Genomic DNA, 22,711 nt, shown 5'->3' with positions numbered 1-22,711 from the left:
ATCTTCTAAAAAGTAAAAGAGGAAGGAACATTTTCCAACTTATTCTATGAAGTCAGTATTACCCTGGCAAAGCCAGAAAAAGACATTACAGGAAAAGAAAACAACAAATCAATATCCACTGTGAACAGAAACACAGAAATTCTCAACAAAATACTAGCCAGCTATATCCAGCAAAGGACTATATAGAAAGGACAATACATCATGACCAGTGAGATTTATCACAGGAACACAAGGTCAGTTTAACACCTAAAAATCAATGTAGTATATAATAGTAATAAAGAGCAAAGCCACGTGATCATCTCAAAAGATGCAGAAAGAGCATTTGACAAAATCTAACACCTCTTAATGATCTAAAATACTCAATGAATTAGGAATATAAGGGGACTTCTCCACCCTGATAGAGGGCATCTAAGAAAACTCACATGTAACCTCTGGAAATTAATAAAGGAGACCTCAACTAAAATTAGAGTCAGGAATGACCTGTAGAGGGAGCTCTCACGCATTCTCATTCACCATCATTTGCATGCCCTGAATTTCATGTGTATGCCCCACAGGAAGAAGCATACCTTGCACTCCCAGACAGGAAGTGACTACATTACTATCCCAAAGGAAGAATTTCTCCTTGCTCAGCAACAGATCAGCCAATGAGAAACATCACAGCTCGACCAAGGAGAAGCCATCACCATCCTGAACTTCTACCTACCTCCAATGAACTTTCATTTAGAACAACCCCTGCAGCTTCCCCATTTTCCCCATAAAAGCAGACTCCCTTTGTTCTCTGGACATGCCTGTGGTTTGCCATAGACTGCATGTCTCAAATTGCAATTTTTTTGCTGTTCCCAAACAAACCCTATTTGTTGGTAAAGTAACTGCTTGTTTTAGGTTAACACCTCACACTTAACGGTTAAAGACAGAATGATTTCACCCTGAGATGAGGAACAAGAAAAGAATTTCCACTTTCACATCTACTATTTAACACTGTTCTACAGGTTCTACCAAGGGCACTTAGGGAAGACAATAAAGGACATCCAGATTGGAAAGGAAGAATTAAAAATACGTCTGTCCCCATCTGATATGTCCTTACATGTAGAAAGTCCTAAGGAATCTGGAAGAATTAATTATTAGACCTAATAGATGAGTTCAGCATGGTTGCAGGATACAGTATCAACACACAAATATAAATTTATTTCTGTACACTACCAATGAACAATCTGAAAATGAAATTAAGAAAATTTCACTTACAATAGCATCAAAAAGGATTAAAGTATTTAGGAATAAATCTAATAAAAGAAGTGAAAGACTGGTACACTGAAAACTACAGAATAGTGTACAGAATACTGTTGAAAAATTAAAGAAGACCTAAATAGTGTGAGCACATATATGGACATCTAAAAAGGACAAAACAGAACAGCTTTTAATTCATAAAGTAAGACGACTAATACATTAACAACAATTCCCTGATGAGTTCCCATTTTGTCAAATATTTTTCTCAAAGTTATTGGCAGGTGTCTCCAGGGAGCAGATGGCTACCTATGGCATGAAAGGAAGGGGGGGGGAGGGAAAAAGATATTCAATGCTTATGAAGTGCAAGACTTAAGACTGTTAAGATGGCAACAATCCCCAACTTGACTGCAAATTCATTTCAAGCCCTATGAAAATCCTAGCCTCCCTTTTGCAGTAACTGGCAAGCTGTTCCTAAAACTTATGTGGAAATGCAAGGGACCCAGAAAATCCAAAAGATCCTTGAAAAAGAAGAACAGGGAGGACTCACACTTCTTAATTTCAAAACTTACAGACTAATGCTGGCAAAGAAGTAGACATATAATCAACATTATAGAATTGGGAGTCCAGGAAAGTAACCCTTATATTCGTGATCAATTGAGTTTTGACAAGAATGCTAAAGCAATTCAGTAGTGGAAGAGAACAGTCTTTTCAACAAATGGTGCTGAGGCAATCTGATACTCACAGGCAAAACAATGAAGTTGGACTCCTACCTCATGTCATATACAGCTAAACTAAAATTGGATCACAGATGTAAATGTGAGAGCTAAAATTATAAAACTCTTAGAAGAATACATAGGATTAAATTTATTACTTCACTTAGGCAATGATTTCTTCGCTATCATACTAAAAGCATAAGCAACAAAAGAATAAATTAGATAAACTGGCCTTCATCAAAACTGAAAGTGCTGTGCATCAACAGAGTGAAAAGATAATCTACAGGCCGGGAGGAAAATGCTGCAAATCATATATAATGTACTTGTACCAAAAATATATAAAGACCCCTTAAAACTCAACAATGAAAAGACAAACAACCCTATTAAAATGGGCAAAGGACTTGAACAGACATTTCTCCAAAGAAGATATACACATAGCCAATAAACACATGAAAAGAGCTCAACATCATAAGTCATTAGGAAAATGCAAATCAAAACTGTAATAAGCCACCATTTCATCCACTATGATGACTACAATCAAAGAGATAGATGACAGGGACTTCCCTGGCGGTCCAGTGGTTAAGACTCCACGTTTCCACTGCAGGGGGCATGTGTTAGATCCCTGGTCAGGGAACTAAGATCCCACATGCCATGAGGTGCAGCCAGAAAAAAAAAGAGAGATAGATGACAATGTGTTGGTAAGAATGTGAAGGAGTCTGAACTCTCTCATACATTTCTGGTAGGAATATAAAATATGTGTCTGTTTTGGTAATCAGTTTGGCTCCTAAAAATGTTGAACAAAGAAGTGTCCAGAAGTGTCACCCCCAGGTATGTACCCAAGATTAATGAACACATAAAAACTTGCACACGAATGTTCACAGCAGCATCGTTCACAACAGCCAAAGAGTGAAAAGTATCCCCATGTCCATCAACTGATAAACGGATAAACAAAAAGTGGTATATACCCTATTAGTGAATATTACGCAGCCGTAATAAGGAATGAAGTATGACACATGCTGCGACAAATTTGAACCTTGAAAACATTATGGTTAATGAAAGACGTCAGACACGTAAGACCACATACCGTATGATTCTATTCATATGAAATGTACAGAATAAGCAAATTCATAAAGAAAGTAGACTCGTGGTTTCTAGGGACTAGAAAGGAATTGAGAATGGCTGCTAATCGGTATGGGGTTTCTTTTTGGGGTGAAGAAAACGTTCTAAAATTAAATAATGGTAATGATTGCACAACTCTGTGAAAATACCAAAAACTACTGAATTTACACTTGAAAGGTATGAATTTTATTTCATATAAATTACAGCTTATAGAGCTGTTTTTGTAACTTTCACTTCAAAGAATAAGTTTTTTAAACCGCCAATTGAAGGCTTATTGGCGGCTGCGTTGAGAAATATGGAAACCCCGGAAGACGGTGGTGGACTGGCTGGTGCACACGGAGGCTCGGCTTTTGCCCCAGGAAATCCCAAGAGACCAAGGGTCCAAGCATCGGCTGCCGGCACACCTCAGCTTAGAAGACGAAGACTTACAAAGAACTCAGGGAAGCCCGCCCCCCGCCCCGCCGCCATTGCTGCTGGCCCTTGCAGAGGAGAACGGGATGTGAGACTTCGTCCAAGCTGGTAGGGCAAGCTTTTCCAGTTCGAATTGGTCCAACAGCGTAGAGCTGGTAAGGAAGACAGAGGGCAGGCACTCTGAACAGGGCAGAACTTGCCTCCTTCACACGCCCATCTCCACCCTGACCCCAAACTGCAAAAGGCCCTCAGTCCCTCTCATCCAATTTAGAAGCTAAAACTCCGTATGAATGACGTTTTTGGAGCCACAAGGCTCTGGCAATACAAATGTATTTTCATCATTCAATGTCACGTGACTCCAAGGTTAGTTCATTACCATTACCTTACTTTCCAGGTTAAAAATATTAAAAATGTAGAATTTTCTTTTTCTTGATACCTAAGGAGTTCTCTCTACAGTTATCCACATGTTTAAACAAATCCTTTTTGTATGGAAACATATTTAATTCAGAGCGTGAAAGGCTCATTTGGTGTGCACTGCAAGTCTTGTTAGCTGTCTTCACGCCCACAATTAAATCATAAGCTTCCCCAGTGGAAGTGCACTTCCAAGCTCCTATGCTGAGGGTCTCAGAGAGAGAGATTTGCCCAAGGCCATAGAGCTACTTGGCCCCAGGCTGGAAATAAAGCCCATTTTCTGACGCTGCCCCTGTGTTCCCTCTGCAGCAGCGAGCTGCTGCCACTTCAAGCCGGCCAAGAAGTTCATTCTTTTCACGACGGAAATCATGGTCCCAGGTTTCATCTTAAACTCACTTAGCTACTCTTTGCTTAAAAACTCTAAAATGGCACATTTTTGATAATTAAGATGCAGCTCTGGCGTAATACCATTCCCAGAGAAACTGAGTGAGTCAAGCAGCTGCCGTCCTCCTGTGGTCTAACACCAAAGGCAAGGGTAGGAGAATGATAAATGGTATTGTCTTCTCACCTAGGTCCTTTCCCACTGTCGTCTTTCTAACTAGGGAGGGCTCCTAGGGCCTGAGCCCCACGTGATGTCCCTCGACGGCCCCCGGTGGGGGGCAACCAATCACCATTTCCATCAGTTGGGGGAAGGCTGTGGGAGGTAAAGGTGCACCCGTGGCTGTGTCTCTAACAGCTATATGGGGGCAGGAAACGCACCACACTACTGTTACTTTCAAGCTGCCCCCTCCTAGATGTAGGCAGCTAAAACCCAGAGGCAAAGGGGCACTTGGTCACTCTTTGCCACAGCGTCTGAGTCAACCACCCCCAAGCCCCAGCTCACCTCCCCTTTCAGGTTGCCTTTCACAAAAAAGGGGAATTGAACTTTAAGGACAAAGGTCTGTAACTCTGAATTTCTATCCTCCTTCATCATTTCCTTAAGATACTCTGCTGTTTTTAAAAAAGCATCCTTTCCTCTCCTGCATGCAACTCACGGTAATCTTCGCCTCAGAGGCAGTCAGAAAAGCCGACCGCATGTGCCTGTGAACACAGTCACTCTGGAGAAACCAGCAAGATTCATGCTGGACCGAAAAAGGGGCGGAAACGCCAAGGGCTGGTGTCTGGTATGACACTTGAGGTGCCACTGGAGCCCAGGGCTCACTGTCCTGCGGCCGTTCCAGTCCTGCCTGGGCCAGGAGGGACAGCTGACTGAGAGAGCTCTGCGCTCGGGAGAGGACGCTCCTCCAGGCTTCTCCAACATGTGTGCTTTTTAAACAATTAGGATCACACAGTTTGGTACATTTATCTTTATGGTTTGAATGGGATAGAACCATACAGCTCAAAATTCAGAAGGAATCCCAGCCACCCAGTGTCCCCTGCACAGGAACCAATGATTTCAGTTGTAGTGCCTTCAAAAGGCATCTCCTGCATGTAAGAGCAATATCTGTGGCTTGTATCCATATTCCCTCTTCTTTAAACAGGAGCATACTGTATGCACTGGTCTACTCTATGCATTTTCCACTTATCTGCTGTACTTGAAAAACATTCTTTTACTGAACGCTTGTGGTCCTATGAGGTAGGTATCTCAAACTTGCACGTCATCTGGCTCCTGGCTTGTAAGGTGCCCACAAGGTGCCCACAGGGGCGTGATGAGGTATTGTCAGACTCACCAGGCAAGGCCAGAGGAGCCAGGCATCAAGGAGGAGTCTTTACCTGTTGAAATCTGCTTAGTGACTGAGTCACTTATAAGCTACCCCCCAAACCCCAAGCAGCCACAGACTTTCAATTACCGTATGAGCGAAAGCAGGAACCTGCCACCAGACCACAAGCCCGTGAGGGCAGGGTCTGTCTGCTGCAGCCTAGCACGGTCCCTGCTAGACGGTAGGCACTCAAATCTTTATTGAATTAATGAAATAAACCTGTGTTAACCAGCGTCAAAATAAAAGTCTATAAGCTGACACTACCGGACAAAACAGGAATGCGGCAGATGTGAGCACGGAGTCAGCAAGCAGGCCCCGCGCCTCAGGCCAGCCCTGCCACATCCCAGCAACCTGAAGCTGAACGCCAGCCCGCCCCTGCCCGCCACGTGTCAGCACGAAAGTGAAGACACCTTCACCAGCAAAGGCACTGTTTCAATGAATATTTGCAAAGGGGTGTGACCCGGCAGGTGTAACACACTCCGGCTGTGCCTCTGCTTCCGAGGGCACAGCTCAACATCAAGTACCAGCTTTAGGACACAGAGGCTCAGGGGGTCTCAGTCAGACCCAGTGGCTGCCTGAAGGTGTGCCCTCCGCTGGAGACCACGCGGTGGGCACCCTGCATTTGCGGCAGGAAGGTAGACCCCGAGCCTCTAGGCCGCTCCCACCACTGCCCGCCCCACACCCTCCCTGCAGCAGAACTGACCCTAGAAAGAGGAGAACATCCGAGAAGCATCGTTTGCTTTTGCCGCTCCCTTTCACAAGAGAGGCCCCAAGAACCACCAGGACACTTTTACCAAAGTGTCGTTTCACGTGACATGTGTCTCTTCATTCATGTGAACTCACTCCTCCAAACTACCAAGTAGGAACTTTTTTTTTTTGATGTGGACCATTTTTAAAGTCTTTATTGAATTTGTTACAATGTTGTTTCTGTCTTATGTGTTGGTTTTTTTGACCTCGAAGCATGTGGATTTTAGCTCCCCGACCAGGGATAGAACCCGCACCCCCTGCACTGCAAGGCGAAGCCTTAACCACTGGACCGCCAGGGAAGTACCCCAAGGAGGAACTTATTCATTGAAAAAATATTTCCATGAGCTGGACTTTATAGCTTCAAAAAGCAAACTACGGTCTCCATTTTATCCCCACTGACCCTGGCATCGAGCAGGCACTCAAAGTACATCTGCTGAGTGGACAGCTAGTAATGAGGTATGGCCGCTGCTCTCACTCACGCAGAGAATATCCACGGAGAGGTTCCAAGAAGCAGGTACGGCCCCTCACACTGGGGCACGCGAGTGAACAAAACAGGAAAAATGTCTGCCCCCATGAGACTTACATACTAGTGGGGAGGACAGGCAGCAAACAGTAAAAATAGTGAATAAGCAGATCCTATAGCGTGTAGGAAAGCGGTAGGTGCCACGGGGAGAAGGAGAGAATGTAAGGAGATGGGCTGATGGAAGCCACGCGTTTTCCATAACCTGCCGGACGCTACACAGGAGCACAGACCATGGCAGCTCAAAGGCCTGCTGGATCCCTTCCACAGGGCCTGGACAGGTCGCCCCGGCGCTACAGCTCTCTGGGCTTCAGTTATCCCATCTGTAGGATGGGGCTACCTTAAGGTTTTATGCACACAGAGCAGGTTAGCTGCTTCTGACCACTGTAACAATTTAACCATTACTGTGAAAGGAGTACATTCCTTCCAAAATCTTCAGGGCTGGACTCTTCCCAGTGATCCTGAGACTCTGCCCTAATCTTGAGGGACCAAGGAGGATGCTAGATGCTAAATCTTCTCATTCCAATCCCCACTGACTGCTCCCTGGCAGCGGCCTGGGGCTGAAGCAACCAGGATTCCTCTGCTCATTTTCCTACTGTAAAATGTGTTTCTCTTGAAGATACCCGAGGGTTATCCAGGGGGCTACTATGTTCTTCCACACACGAACGACCCCTTATAAGTAAAGGCTGTCTTACAACCCAGGCTTCAAACGACGCACACACGTTACCCAGCCTTCTCACTGCAGGAAGCGACCCGGCCCAGCACCCTGGATCCTGCGGTAGAGGCTCCGCCCCCAGGCGACCCCACCCCGGGGCACCACCCCATACCAAGGCCACCACCCCCGGCCTCTCAGGTGAGAGCAAACACAGGAAGAGAAGCACAGGTAGATTCTGATAGAAAATCTTCATCAAAATACGGTGAAAAACGGAAACTGTAGAAGCTCGTCAAACAGACGAAGCACGCGCGCGGGATGAAACACGATGAAGCCAACACGCGTGGGATGAAACACGATGAAGCCAGCAGAGGTGCTGCTTTAGTGCTCAAGGAAGCCTTTACAATATGGACAGTGAAAGAAAACACAACCCAACGGTAAATCCACAGTGTGATCCCAATCAGGTTGAAAATTACTTGGGTGCAACACAGAACAAAGCAGCAAGGCCCCCCCGGGCCTGGGACTCCTGCCTAGGCCAAGAGCCCAGGGAGCTGTGTACACCCGGCCCACCTTCGGCCAGTGAAACCAGGCTCTCTGGGCTGGGCCCAGGCACAGGGAATCAGAATCTGCATTCTAACAAGGTTCCCAGTGACCCAGGTGCACACTAAAGTCTCAAAAGCAGTGTCATAAACATCCCAGTAAGCATCTTGTCAGTAACCACTATGGGGTACTTTTTATTTTTTTGCGGTACGCGGGCCTCTCACTGCTGTGGCCTCTCCCATTGCGGAACACAGGCTCCGGACGCGCAGGCTCAGCGGCCATGGCTCATGGGCCCAGCCGCTCCGCGGCATGTGGGATCTTCCCTGACCGGGGCACGAACCCGTGTCCCCTGCATCGGCAGGCGGACTCCCAACCACTGCGCCACCAGGGAAGCCCTGGGCTACTTTTTAGTACTCATTCATTCATTCAACAAGATTTCACTGAACGCTCAATACGGGCCAGGCCCTGCGCCAGTGATGAGCGTCTTCGTGAGGCTGATGGTTTAGCTTGAGAGCCCAACACTGAGACGCTGAACAGTAATCACATGTGCAAATGTGTAATGACAAACTGAGAAACGTAAACGAAGAAGCGGCATGACACAGGCCCTGGTTTAAACTGTGCGCGCGAGGAAAGCAACAAACAGATGGAGAAGGAGCTGCAGCCCATCACCCCCGTGTGGCCCGAAGGAGCTCCCAACAGCCCAGGCACCGGGGGGCAGGACCTCACTGTGTGCACCAGGAGGCTGCTGGGGCAGTCCTGTGGGCTGTGACCTATGGCCTGCTCTTCATCAGGGTGGGTCCTGGAGTCACAATCAACACGACATTCCAACCATAAAAGATCTCAGGAGTGTACATTCATAGGGTAAACGCCAGCACCTCGGGACCATTTCAGGACGGGGCCAAGGAACATGTGTACACAGCATGCCACGTGGAAAACTGTGGAGAGACCTCCGTTTATGGGATGATCAGGTAGCACAGGCTGTCGTCCTAACGAGGCATCTGTCAGAGCGTGGGACCTGCCATGGGACGACCTCCTGGGCTGACACGCTGGGACAGTTTAAAATCGGGCCACAGACCTGTGAGTCAGATGGAGCGGAGCCTGGCCCCTTGCTGTGCCCCGTCCACCCACCTCAATCCACAGCAATGGTGGTACAGCTGTCAGCACCTGCACAACTGCTCAGACAAGCACCAATTCCTGCATGAGGCTGCCAGACAGCTGCTGGGGACTGAGAACCCACTGCACTTGTGGTCACCTCTACGAGCCCCACGTGTGCTCCAGACAGGTGGGCACACACTCCTCTGCTCACGAATGCGTGACCGGCACCCGTGGACCCAGTACTGCTAAATGTAGCGGTGGGGCAGGGCTGAGAATGGAGGAGAGATTTAGGAATATGGCCTGTGGTCCCTGCCTGGCAGGGGTTTCCACTGTGGTAGAGGAGGTGTGGTGGGCGCCAAGCTTTGCGTGCATGCTCTACGTGACCCTGACGGCGACCCTGAGGTGTCACTGTTCCCATTTTACAGACCAGGAGACTGAGGCCTGGAAGGATTCCATAACAGTGCACGGGTACAAGGCTAGTAAATGAAGGAACTGAGGCTAATACAGGGGAGAATTTAGACAAGACCTAAAGAGCGCCCATGGTGTGGGTGAGAATTCCAAGGGACAGGGACGCCCTACGTGGGAAGGGATGGCACCCAGACCAGCTGACAGCGTGGACAAAGGGGGGCCATGGTGGGGTTAGCAGCATGAACCAGAGTCGGGCTGCTCTAGAAGCTGGGGGTAAACATGCAGGGAGACCCTGGTGTTGAGGTGGGGCTGGCGGACTGGAAGGTCCACCTGGGCCAGAGTGTGGAGGCAAATGCCAGGGTGCTCATCTGTCTTTGCCTTCACAGAACTTTCCTGGAACAGAAATCCGCTCAGGCAGAGGACTGGAGCCCCAGCCTGAGTGGGGAGGCAAGGTCACGTTCGGACATGAGCTCAGGGTGCATGGAAAACCGTCAGTGTCCAGGGAGGGGATGGGCTGAGGCGGGACGCTGCCTGGGCCAGTGGTAGCTTATCACACAAAAGGCAGAGTCACCAAGAGCAAAGGCTCCGGACCAGTGTACTAGGTTCAAAGTCCTGACTCACCTTGACTGGCTGGGTGACTCGATAATTTCAACTTCTCCAAGCCTATCTCCTCCTTTGTAAAAGAGGGACAAAGCATATTCCTCGTAGGGTTGTTGTGAGAACTGGATACACATCCATGTGCTGCTCGGAGTGAGATTCCAGCAAACAGCAGCTGGTCACCAGCTCGCACTCGATCAGCTTTGCTCCCGGAGTTTTTGCTCTTCTTGGCCAAGCACGCATGGAGAAGTTTTGCACTGAGCTAGACCTTCCACACGCATTCCCAGGGCTGTACTGAGCCCTTCTCAAAGAGTCAGACTTGCCAGCATCATAAAGTGAGGCCTTTTGCCGGTGTGAGTTTATAAATGACAGAGCAGGAAGCTCGTGGGCCCCCAACAGCAGCGTTCCCTCCTTCAGCTGAGCCACCTTCCTGATTTCCGAATGCGAGTCACGGCTTCCATAGGCCCTGTCCCTTCCGCCACTGGCAGGCAGCTGTTGTTCAGGGCATTTTTCACAACGAAACCACCTCTTTATAACTCTGTGAGAGAAAAGCTGTGCTCAGGAGTGTGACCCTAACCCCGATCTCTCCATGGGGACTCAGAGCTAAGCTGAGCTGGCGCTGCCCACCCCAGCCTTGCAATCCAAGGGGCCTCCACTGAGTCACATGTCCAGTGCGCTAGGGACCTGGGAGGTCACCGCTAACACTGACCACAGTTGCAAAGAGCCTCTGCAGTGCTACAGAGGAAAAGCTCTCCCTGTACCCTCCCCATCTCCCTCCAGTCAGACTGTACACAGGCCAGAGCTCATGGGGCTGCCGAGGAGAGGGGATTTCACAGGATGCAGGAGGGATATTTAAGAAGCAGCGCAGCCCTGAGCTGGTGTCCAGGAGGTGCTGGGGAGGAAGGTGGAGAGACACGTGCTGTGACTTCAGAGCACGTCTGGACCAGGTAGGTGTTGTCTGTCCTCCATGAGGTGGAACCAGGGGATAATAACTAGATGGGAAGCAGGACGGCACAGCAATTGAGGGTTTAAGGTCTGATTCTGCCACTTGGCTGGGGCCTTGTCTGGGCGAGCTAACAGCCTGGTCAAGACCGCAGGTCCTCCCCTCTACAGCCCATGTATAAGGTGTGAGGAGCGTCAAGGAAAACATCTGTGACGAGCACCCGGCAGAAGGGCCGGCAGGAAGCTGGTACACAGCCAATGCTCCGAGAAGGGAAGCTGCAACCATGAGACACCACTGAAACTGACGAGAGGTCACACCTGCCCGGACTCTCCTCCAGGTGAGGTGACCTGGGTGGCAACTGCTCCCACCAGTCTGGACCTAGCTCCTAGGGCAGGGAGGGAGCCCAGAGACTGTGCGTTCCCCAGAACCTCACTCCAGGAAGGACTGCAGGGCAACCCCGATAGCACATGCTTGCTCACTCTCAAGGGCTGGTCCCTGCGGATCCTCGGCCTGGCGGTGACCAGAGTCTGTGACCCACCACCGGGTGGGCTGAGAGGAGGCACCACTGACCAGCAGTGTGGTCGCATTCCTGGGAAACTGCTCCCAGTTCGGGGCGGCGGTGCACAGGACCGGTGACTCCGAGCTCGAGACGAGCAGGGACAAAGCTGCTCCAGGGCAGCTCCTCTCCGGAGAACCCGACACACTGCTGCCCACAAGAGCGTCCAGACGTACGGGCTTCTGCATCCCCTTCCAGGCCAAAGGAGCACGTTCTTGTGCAGTCCGGGTGCCCCGCGCGTCCTGCACCTGTAGCTGCTACCAGGAGCCAGGGGCCACCTCCTGCTCTGTGTGAAGGACCTTCGTGCAGGCAGAGTAGTTTGCCCCACAGCAGCAGCCCGTCATTATTCCAGGCCAGCGAGGGAAGTAAGGGCAGGGCTTGTGGGTGGGGAAGCAGTCGCTCAGGCCCCCAAGCGTGGAAAACAGGACGCGAACATTCCTTTAGTCTCCCAGTTCCTCTAGCATAGCTGACCATGGAAAGACAGCCGCTTAATGGTCCTCACAGGTCTTTTCCACAGCCCTTAACCGGGGACCCCAGGGTCCTCCCACGGCAACACGCACCCCCAAAGGAGGCCGTCGGGGGCGCTTTCTGCCCCTGTGCATCAGTGCCCCACGTCCTGTCTCGGAAGCAAAGGCACAGAGAGATCTGCTCTGTAGACTGACGGACATACAATCCAGCTTTCGACAGGCACACTCACGCCGTGAAACGGAAAATAAACATGCCGGATCACTAGGCAGGACTTTCAGGGAGAGCGAAGTAATTCCCGAAGGCAAAGGGTGCAGCTCACCAACATCCTCAGGTGTGCGAGTGGTGAGCTGCAAGGCGACACAGGGACACCCCTAGGTGAAGGCCACGTGAAGCTCCTGGCTCCACAGCCCGCCACGGTCAAGGCCGCCGTGGGGGTCTTCGTTCCGCGTGGGAAACTCAGACAGTTTTCAAAAGGACAACTGTGCACCGTCACCAAAGAGACTGTGGCAGAGGTAGAGAACAAGCGTACGGACACCAAGGGGGGAAGTGGCGGGGGGGGGGCGGTGGTGGGCTGAACTGGGAGATTGGGATTGACATGTACACACTGATGGGTATGAAACAGATGACTAATAAGAACCTGCTGTATAAAAAATAAATAAAATTCAAAAAAAGAAAGAGACCGTGGCACGAGCTATCCTGGACCCGTCAAGCAGCACCAGGCCCGTCCTTGTTCATGTCGTGTCTCAGTTTCTCCCCGAGCACTTGGCCCACCAGAAGGGCCCACGCAAGGTAGTACGGGGTAAAGCGGGGCAGAGGAAGGCAGGACAGCAGCAACTCAAACTGCAGAATTAAATGAAAGACCAGGTCGGGGTTTGGGGGGGCTTCCCTGGCAGGCCAGTGGGTAGGACTCCACGCTCCCGATGCAGGGGGCCCGGGTTCCATCCCTGGTCGGGGAACTAGATCCCGCGTGCGTGCCGCATCTCAGAGCCTGCGTGCCACAACTGAGAGTCTGCGTGCTGCATCTCAGAGCCTGCGTGCCACAACTGACAGTCTGCGTGTCGCATCTCAGAGCCTGCGTGCCACAACTGACAGTCTGCATGCTGCATCTCAGAGTCTGCGTGCTGCAACTAAAGATCCCACGCGCTGCAACTAAGACCTGGCACAACCCAAATAAATAAATACATAAATATTTTTTTAAATAAATAAAGGAAGGACTAGGAAGGCCCTTCAATTCTGTAAGACAAATTCCTCATTTGTTTGGATTCAGTAATCAACAACCTATTAATAAGCTGTGGCTCAAGGCCTTCGGGAACTCCTTAACCCTCAGAACCCTACAACAGCTGCTCCATCCAAATCCACCCAAGTCCAGGATCGGAGCCCGCACACCTGACGCTCCAGAAGAGCCACAGTGGGCTGTGCGCTAGCCTGACCAGGGCCTCCGCCAGCCGGCCCCCAGCAGCATCGAGAATGGCTAGTGAAACTCACAAGCACGCTGAAGGGAAGCTCACGGGAGGCTTTGGCCGCCTGGACCTCCAGCAACACAGACGGATGCATAAGAATACTTTTTTTTTTAGCATCTTTATTGGAGTATAATTGCTTTACAATGGTGTGTTAGTTTCTGCTGTATAACAAAGTGAATCAGTTATACATATACATATGTTCCCATATCCCCTCCCTCTTGCGTCTCCCTCCCACCCTCCCTATCCCACCCCTCTAGGTGGTCACAAAGCACCGAGCTGATCTCCCTGTGCTATGCGGCTGCTTCCCACTAGCTATCTATTTTACGTTTGGTAGTGTATATATGTCCATGGCACTCTCTCACTTCGTCCCAGCTTACCCTTCCCCCTCCCCGTGTCCTCAAGTCCATTCTCTACGTCTGCCTCTTTATCCCCGTCCTGCCCCTAGGTTCTTCAGAACCATTTTTTTTTAGATTCCATGTATATGTGTTAGCATACAGTATTTGTTTTTCTCTTTCTGACTTACTTCACTCTGTATGACAGTCTCTAGGTCCATCCACCTCAATACAAATAACTTAATTTCGTTTCTTTCTATGGCTGAGTAAAATTCCATTGTATGTATGTGCCACATCTTCTGCACAAAGGAATACTTTGAATCCATAAAAAGCAGATCTCTGGATGCACACAACACGGATGGACCCTGCGGACACAGACTGCATTGTGACATCGCGCCTGACGACCAGCACGCTCATCTCTGGTGATAGAGACCCTGCTGGCGGTTACACTGGGGATGGGGGCTGACTATACAGCGCACGAAGGCACTTCCTGAAAGCCGAAATGTCCCACACTGTGTGCACAGTGCTCACCGGGTGTGCAAACATGTAAAATTTCATCAAGCCACACGCCTGAGATTAGTGTACTTCACTGTCACACACACCGCACTCCACACAGGAGAGATTCCCTGGTGTGAGGCGGGGCTGGAACAGTTTCCTGAAAAGGCAGCTGTTTCAGCCTTGAGGCATGGCAGAGCTTCCTGCATAAGTGTAGGAGACGATCGGGTTGCAGACGGTCAGCCTGTGGACCTGGGGAGGGTGACAAGCCCGTGGACCTGGGGAGGGTGACAAGCCCGTGGACCTGGGGAGGGTGACAAGCTAAGAACTTAACAGGGATGGGCCATGCAGGAGGCTCTGGGTGCTTTTCACACTCCTTAAGCGACAAAAGCTTTTTTTTTACGTCCCTCAAGTAAAAAGCTACACATATACCCCAAAATACAGAGCGCATGCTCTGGCTGGGGATGGTGAGAGGAGCCCACCCGCTTGGTCTCCTCTGCCAGCAAGCATCTTTGCAGAGCCCCAGAGGAACACAGTCTTGGCGAGTCGGAGAGACGGATGGTGGGGTGCGGGACACATGTCCCTGGCCCCCAGGAACCTGGGAAGCACTGAACTTAGGGGACAGGGAAAGGAGGCATCGAAGGTAACTGCTGTCCCAGCTGTAACAGTGAGAGCCCTGTCCTGCTACCCCTATCCTATGCGTAACACAGGGCTGCCCAGGCAGCTCTGGCAGAGGAAGCAGGTAGGGCCAATGGGGTTTACAGGGAAGAGGGGTGGGCAGCGCTCGTGGAGGTGCACAGGAGCTGGTTCTGACGACATGCCCCGAGCTGGGCCCCTGCAGCTCTCAGCCTACAATTTAGCACTAAGGAAATAAGGAGACACTAACAACAGCAGCGGTGTCCACATGGACTTTTAAATCAGCTTCCTTTGAACTTCCAAATTTTCTCTTCTTTGTTCAGCTCATCTGCTACCCCGTTTTCTCCCTTCCCCTCTGGGGCACTAGCAGGCAGATGACAAGGCCCCTGACCCCTCTCAGAGATGCCCTGGGAATAAGTCAATTGGTGAATCCAGCTTTGGTCACCTGCCCCAAAAAGCAGTTCTTTTTGAAAGTACCCTGACAGACCACTTCTGAACTAGCAGCTATCAGGAAAATCATCTGATTTCAACTCAACTAACATTTATTGGGTACCTACTGCATGCAAAGCACTGCTTGTCACATTTTAGCCGCTGAATGTTTTCCCTGGAGCGTGCTACTGAGAAAGGCAGCACAGGGAGAGAGCTAGAGTCCCCAGATGCATACAAGTGGGGACCAGAGCCCAGCTGCTTCTGGAAGCAAGGAGGGGAGAAGACGCTCTGACTCATCTCAAAGCAACCCGTGGGGGCACCGCTGTTGCTGACGCCAGAGAAGATAAGAGCAGCTCCTGGATGCCCGAGCACCGACTGCTCTTGCTATGTGGGCAAGACAGCCAGGATGCACCGAAACCTCTGGTCTCAAGATGTGAAACTGTGGATTTGGTGATACTTCGGATATCAGAATGAAGGACCCCCGCATCCACCCACTCCGATATGCCCATCAGTGACTGATCCTTCATTGGATCATACGTTTTTTAAGGTGAGGATACTGGCTGTCTTGGTTACCTTTGTACCGCAGCACGAACCCCACACCTGTCACACTGTAGTTGCTCAGTAAATGAATACATCAATGGATGACAGGCTTTTAAGAATGACTACTGAACACTGGACTTCCCTCAAGGCCACACGGCTAGAAACTGCTCCCGGATGGAAGAAAAGTAGAGCTTCCTCCCCGCAAAGCACTAGGCCTAACCCTTCCAAACTCCAGATCCAGACAGCCCGAGAGGGACTGCCTCATTCTACACGGGGTGAGCTGTGAACACTTGCGTCAGTATCCGGACCTGGACGTGAGGGCTTATCAGAGGGAGAGGGGCAGCAGTCCTCCTCCAACAGGGCCACAGAGCGTTCATGGTAAAGAGCATGGGGTCTGGAGCCGAACTGCCTGAGCTCCCTGACCTGGGCCAGGTTAGTGGAGCCACCTTGACGTTTCAGTGTTCTCTCGTGTAAGGGAGGTTATAACAGAACCCATCCGGCAAGGCTGTGATGGGGACTAATGAATGATTATTTGTAATGTATTTAGAATATATATGTATGTGGTTAACCAAATACTAATACTTCTGAATGCAACCTGTACACAGAGGGCAGCACCCAGCCTGGACCATCTCTCTACCCCTCGTGTGTTCAGGGCAGCCTCAGAGGAGGGCTACCAGGTGTGTGTTGGGGCTAGAAAGGGGCACAGCACCTCACACTGCTCCCCAGGTTCACAGCTGAGGAGAAATCTGCCGAGAGGAAGTAGGGAGCCTATAAACATGGAAACAGCTAGTGGACCAAATGCAACCCCCAGAGCCCTGAGGCCCCTTTCACAGACGCCTCTGCCATCGTCATTCCAAGCTCCTTCCTTGCTTGCCTCTAAAAGTCCAGGAGGCCCCTTCATGGGAAAGGGGCAGGATGCCTCTCTATTTTCGCCGATTCAGGATGTGATTCACAAACATTAGAGCTTCTGACACCTAGAAGCAACCTTGAATGGTTGCATCTCCCAGGCCCTGACGCTCCTTTCCTTCCCTAAAATTGGAAGAGCCCTCTATCTGAAATGTCATGGGTCCTAGGAAAGGGCTTGAACCCCTGCTAACTGGGGTGCCCCTAGGAATGCCCATAGGGCTTTCTGCTGCTCACGGGTCACAGACCCACAGGAGGTGGGCCGCAACACCATCCATGCCCACCAGGCTGACACTCCCCACCTGGGTCCCTGATGAGAGTCTCCTCTAGATGCAACTCCCCAAATCAAGTTACCGAACCTGTTTAAACACAGACATGCATGGATACAACAAAACCGGAATCTTAAAAGGGTGTAGCCAAACACAGAGGTGAGTCAAACTGTCAGGCGGTTCTCAACTGGCCCACAGGAGGCAAGTGCCCAGCCACCCCATGGGGAGGGCCTGGCCCAGGCTCCAGCCCCCAGATGGAAGGGCATGGCCAGGCAGCCGACAACCTCGGCAGAGACAAGATCTGGGACCACAGGGAACACTGTCACCTAGCACCATCTGCACTGACTGGAAAATCTCCTGGGACGAGCAGCTCCATCACTCAGTAGAAAATAAGAACACTAATCAAAAAAAAGAAGGGTGGAAGGAGACAGGCAGCTAAAAATAGACATAAAATAGCTAACAAATATAAGAATTTTCTATTCACTAATAACCCAAGAAAACAAATTAAATGGGGTAGTGTTTCACTTATCTAAATGGGATAGAATAAGAAAATACCCAGGACTGGAGGGAGGGAGGGGGCTAGATATGCAACAAGGTACACATGTATAGAAGAGACTTTCTGGAAGGAAATTCAGCAATATGTACTCAAAGCCTTAAAAATGTGCAGACTTTTCACTTAGTAATTTCACTTCTAGGAATCTGTCCTAAAGACATAATAAAAGTTCTGCACTGAATTAAGGGAATCAGTATTCTTTGTATACTTTTTATGATATACATTCTATATGTACTCTTTATGTAAAGATTTAAATGCAAAGTTGTTATTCACAGCATTGTTTATTCTAGGACAAAACTGGAACCCAAAGGATATTAGTTAGATTAATTATGGTTACACATAAGATGGAATACTACGTAGTCATTTCGAAAATATGTTTTCTAAAATTATTAATGACATGAGAAAACACTTCACTGTTAAGTTCAAGGCGGAAACTTGAAGGCTACAGAATAATATACCTATAAAATATGCCTCTGATTCTGTGAAACAAAGACATCTGCATGTACACATGCAGACTAAAGGGTCAGAAGGACACGCGACCACACTTTGGATGTGCGAATTCCCCCTTGTGCCTGTTATGGTTTCTACATTTTCTACAATGATAATGTATTTGTTTAGAATGCAGAAAAGTCTCCAACATTATCTAAACCAAGCAGCCAAAACTGGATTAAAACCTTTAGAGGTGTTACTCTCCCCTCACACAATGAACACAACAAGCCATGGGGGTGTAAACACAGTCCTGGGTTCCTGTCACCAGCACCGTGACAAAGGCCATAAGATGAGAGAAACACGGGGAAGGGGTCAGAGGATGCAGAAGGCTTGGCCTGGTGAAGACATCAGATGGGCCTTGTAGGAGACGGTGGTCAGGATAGGGCAGATTCTTCGAGAAAACATTTCAGGTGGGGGGAAAGCCACATAAACGGGACCCAGAGGCTGAAGAGAACACGGATGAGGCCTGAGGGGTAAGGAAACCGGGACAACACGGGCCTCATTTAACACAGGGGCCTCCAGCCAGAGGGTGAGGGCTCAGTGAACAGCAGCTTGCGGACATGGGTAGCTGTGCTCCTCTAGGCTTTTCAGGCCTGTGGCTTGCAATGGCCCCGGGCGGCCTTCTGCCTTCTCCTCAAACAAGTCATCCCCAATTACTCTGCCCCTGCAGACCCCTCCCCCAGTACTGGCCTTCCTGCTGCCCCTCTGATGGGCCAAGACTTGCTCCCCTCGGCCTGAAACATGCTCCCGCAGACAGCTGCACAGCCCCTCCCCACTGCAGGTCTTACAGGGAGAGAGGAAAAAGAGTGAGTGTGAAATGGCGGCCCCATGAACCAGAACTGGGGAGTCAGAAGTGCGTGCACCTAGAGGGGTGGGATAGGGAAGGTGGGAGGGAGACACAGAGGGAGGGGATACGGGGATATATGCATACATACAGCTGATTCACTTTGTTATAAGGCAGAAACTAACACACCATTGTAAAGCAGTTATACTCCAAAGTGCAGAGAAATGCAGCTGGTGGGGAGAGAAATAGATGCATCAAGGTATTAAAACAGAAATACTGGGGGAGAGCCAGGGGCTAGACGATGGGGAAGACCCACCAGGTCAAGATAATGTCTCTGCCTCCGATGCTTTGGGAACTGACCAGCTGTGGCAGATGGCTAATGCCAAAAATTCTGAGAGGATCAGATTTTCAGACCTGATATCCTGAAATGCCACAGAATCCTGACCTGCAGTGCTTAACTCTTACAATTGTGGGTGCTCTGCGGTTTAAAAGTACTTCACATTCATTACCTCATTTGATCCTGGGGGGCTAGCGGAATAGGTACAATGACCATTTTACAGATGAAATAACTAAGGCTCAGAACAGTTAAATAACTTGCCTGAAAACTCCAAAGGGTAGGTGGCAGAACCGGCCGGACTCAGCTCCTGGGCACCACTTTCTCCACATACAAACCCAGGTGTTACGGTGCTACCTTTAGATGGTGGAAAGACATCACTGTCGTAACGTCTGGCCTCCCATATTTTGACATCAGCAGCTGGACTAACGCTCCCTGCACAGATGGACTCAATGCGTGCAAGTATTCACTACCAAGTGGGTGGGTGGGAGGGCGTGTACAGACGCACGAGCCGCGTGGACCCTCTGGACAAACAGTAAGGCAAGCCCCCTCTTCCAAAAGGGCGGGGGTCAGTCGTGGTGCTGTGTGTATAACCAGCCAGCCCAGCAGGGCCCAGGCTGGTGTGGCCTGCCAGGGGTGCTCCCAAATTCAACCAAAACTCTCGCTCTGCCACTCACCCCCGGTGGAGCATTCAATGCATCTGAACTTGAACCCAGGCTTGGGCCATGGGGCAGTGCCCCTTCTTCACTGGGGAGTCAAGAAGGTGGGGCAGCCTGAGGCAACCCGCTGGGCCACCCGAACGCCCACAGCCCCCAGTTCCCCAGGAGAGGCAAAGGCAGATGCCTACTCTCCAGTCCCCAGGGGTCCTCACAGTGTCCACAGTGCAGAACTGCAAGATAAGGCCTGGTGAGGGCATTTCCTCCAGGGCTATACCTCTGGACAGACCCTCTGGAGTTGAATCTGGTCAGGCAGCTGCAAGCCGCCCGTGGCTACTGAGCACAGGGGATGTGGCCAGTGAGACTCAGGAACAGCATGTGATGTTAATCACTTAGAACCAAACTGCCACTGTGAAAGGGCAGCAGGAGGTACCCTTGCGTTCGAAGTGGTCTGTGTTGTGACCGTGCTGGGTCTCAGGAATGAGCACACGACAAAAGTGTGTGACCCAAAAACACCCCGTGAACAAGTCTGATGATCGATACAAGATGTTACCTTTGGGGAAGTCTCTGTATTCTTTTCCACAACTGCCTGTTAATCTATGATGATCTCAAAATAAACAGTTAAAACGAAACACCACACGGGCTCAGTGGCTACTGCAGGCGACAATGAGCTCCACAAAGCCACCTTCCCACTGAGTTGAAGAAACGTCAATTATTTGGGGCTCCCACTCACGCCTGTCAGTTCTTCTCCCCCACGCAACTCACAGCGGGCACTTCTGATTCCGGGGTGTGGGCACTCTGGGGCTAAAAGCGGGGAGGAGTGCAGGGCGAGGGTCCCAGAATTAGCACACGGGGTCGTTAGAGATGAGGGGTTCCTAAAAAGACTGTCCAACAAGATGGTGATGAAATGCCGCAACTCACTGCAGTGGGGTTCCCGCAGAGAATCCCCCATCCTCGGAGGAAGCCCTGGAACTCCTACGCCAAAGCACTCCCCTTGCCCGGCAGGGGCAACCCAGGCAGGGGGCCGCCGGGTTCGTCTTCCCAGAGACCGGACCGGGGCACACACGCCCCGCGACCCAAGCGTGCGCAGAGTTGGAGGTCAGAGCCCACCCTCGGGTCCGGCCCCCTCCCACCAACCACTCAGTTGCCTCTGCCTTGCTTGATCGAGGCGGGGGGCGCGCAGAGAACGGGCGAGAGCCGGATCCCAGGCAGCGGTAAGCTGGGCCCCCTCCCTCCAGGACCCTGAACAACTGCAACTCCTCCTCCGCCGCGGGGTCCACCACTGAGACCCTCGCAGACAAAAGCGTCTGCCGCGAAGTAGCCGCCCCCGCAAAGGGCAGAAGCGCCAGATCCTATCAGCCAATTACCCAAACGCGCACAGCAACCCGCAAGTTCGGGCACGCTGGGGCCGGGGCGCGGGCAGCGGGAGGGGCCGCCGGCCCGGCGCGCCCGGGCAATCTGGGCCTGGGGCGCGCCGGGAGGCTGAGGGACTGGTACAGAGGGCCGGGCCGGGGGCTGGGGGTCCGGTCCGGGGATCGGGGACCGGCTGCCCGTCTCCCCTCACCGATTCCGAGACTCCTCCGCAATGAAGGAAGCGGCGCGGCCAGGGCCCTCCCCTGGCCCGGGCCCCCGAGGCCCCTCCACGGCCCCGAATCCGAGCAGCCCCTGGGTCGCCCCGGAAATGTCGCCCCTCCACCGTGCGGCGCGCCGGGTCGCCGCCAGCTTGTGGAACAAAAGAGCCGCTCTCGCGAAGGGTCAGGCGGCCGCGCGGCCCTCCGAGCGCCGGGGCTCCAGCTGAACCCTATCGGGCTGCCGGGCTTTGTGCGCGCGCAGGGGCGGGAAGGATTGCGGGACCCCTGCACATCCCACGGACGGCGCCGCGTTCCAAAGTTGGCGCCGGCCCGTCTCGCACCTCCCAGTCCCCTTCGGGGTGCCCATTCATTCGCGGGGGTGGGGGGCGCAGACCGCCGGTCCCCGGCTCACCTTGCTCTTGACTTCCACCGCGCTGCAGTCGTAGAAGCGCAGGGTCTGAGACTTGTGGAAACTCCGGTTCATGGTTCCGGCCCCGCTTAGCCTCGTCTTCGCCCTCGCTCCTCGCTACGGGGGCTGCAGAAGGACCCTGGGTGCAATACCCACCGCCGCGGCCCCGACCCCGGCCCGCGCTCGCTCGGCCGCGGGGCAACTCGAGTGCAGCGGCCCGAGCAGGGCTGGCCGCGCGCCTTGGGCACTCCAGGGGCCGCGCGCGGGAGGAGCAGGGGAAGCCGGCGCGCGCCGCCCCGAGGACCCGCCCCCCGAGCCCCTAGAACCTAGGTCCCGCCCCGAGCCCAGAGTATCCGCCACCAATCCCCGCCCCGCGCCCAGAGCATCCGCCGCCAATCCCCGCCCCGTACCCAGAGAACCCGGCCCCACGCCCCGCCCCGTGCGCCGACGACCTGCCCCGCGTCGCCAGCACTCGTACCCCGAGGACACGCCCGGAGCTCGGAGGGCACGCCCTGACGAGCCCCAAGGGCCCACGTCCTGCTCCGCGCCCCCTGGATCAGTCGCCTGTCCCCGCCCCGCGTCCCGAGGACCTGTTCCCCGAGGACACGCCCCACGCCGAGAAAACCGGCTCACGTTCCCGAGGACCCGCCCCACGAGCCTCAAGGCCCAGACTCGCGCCCTGAGGATCCACCTCCCGAGTCTGGAGGA

The 22,711-nt window shown here is 51.9% G+C and overlaps 1 protein-coding gene across 1 annotated transcript in view; it reads right to left on the bottom strand.

The window, feature by feature from the left end:
- Positions 1–22,220, bottom strand: part of PARD6G (par-6 family cell polarity regulator gamma) — a 106,368-nt gene extending 84,148 nt beyond the window's left edge. The window contains exon 1 of the mRNA XM_060122086.1: positions 22,007–22,220. Within this exon, the coding sequence (XP_059978069.1) occupies positions 22,007–22,078 (72 nt within the window). The 5' untranslated portion in view covers positions 22,079–22,220. The remainder of the gene's footprint in view (positions 1–22,006) is intronic.
- Between the last annotated feature and the right edge of the window lie 491 nt (positions 22,221–22,711).

This window comes from Lagenorhynchus albirostris, chromosome 14 (genome assembly GCF_949774975.1).
Source record: "Lagenorhynchus albirostris chromosome 14, mLagAlb1.1, whole genome shotgun sequence".
NCBI classification, from domain to species: domain Eukaryota; kingdom Metazoa; phylum Chordata; class Mammalia; order Artiodactyla; family Delphinidae; genus Lagenorhynchus; species Lagenorhynchus albirostris.
Note: the sequence above shows the minus strand (reverse complement) of the source record. Positions and strands in the feature narration are given on the sequence as shown.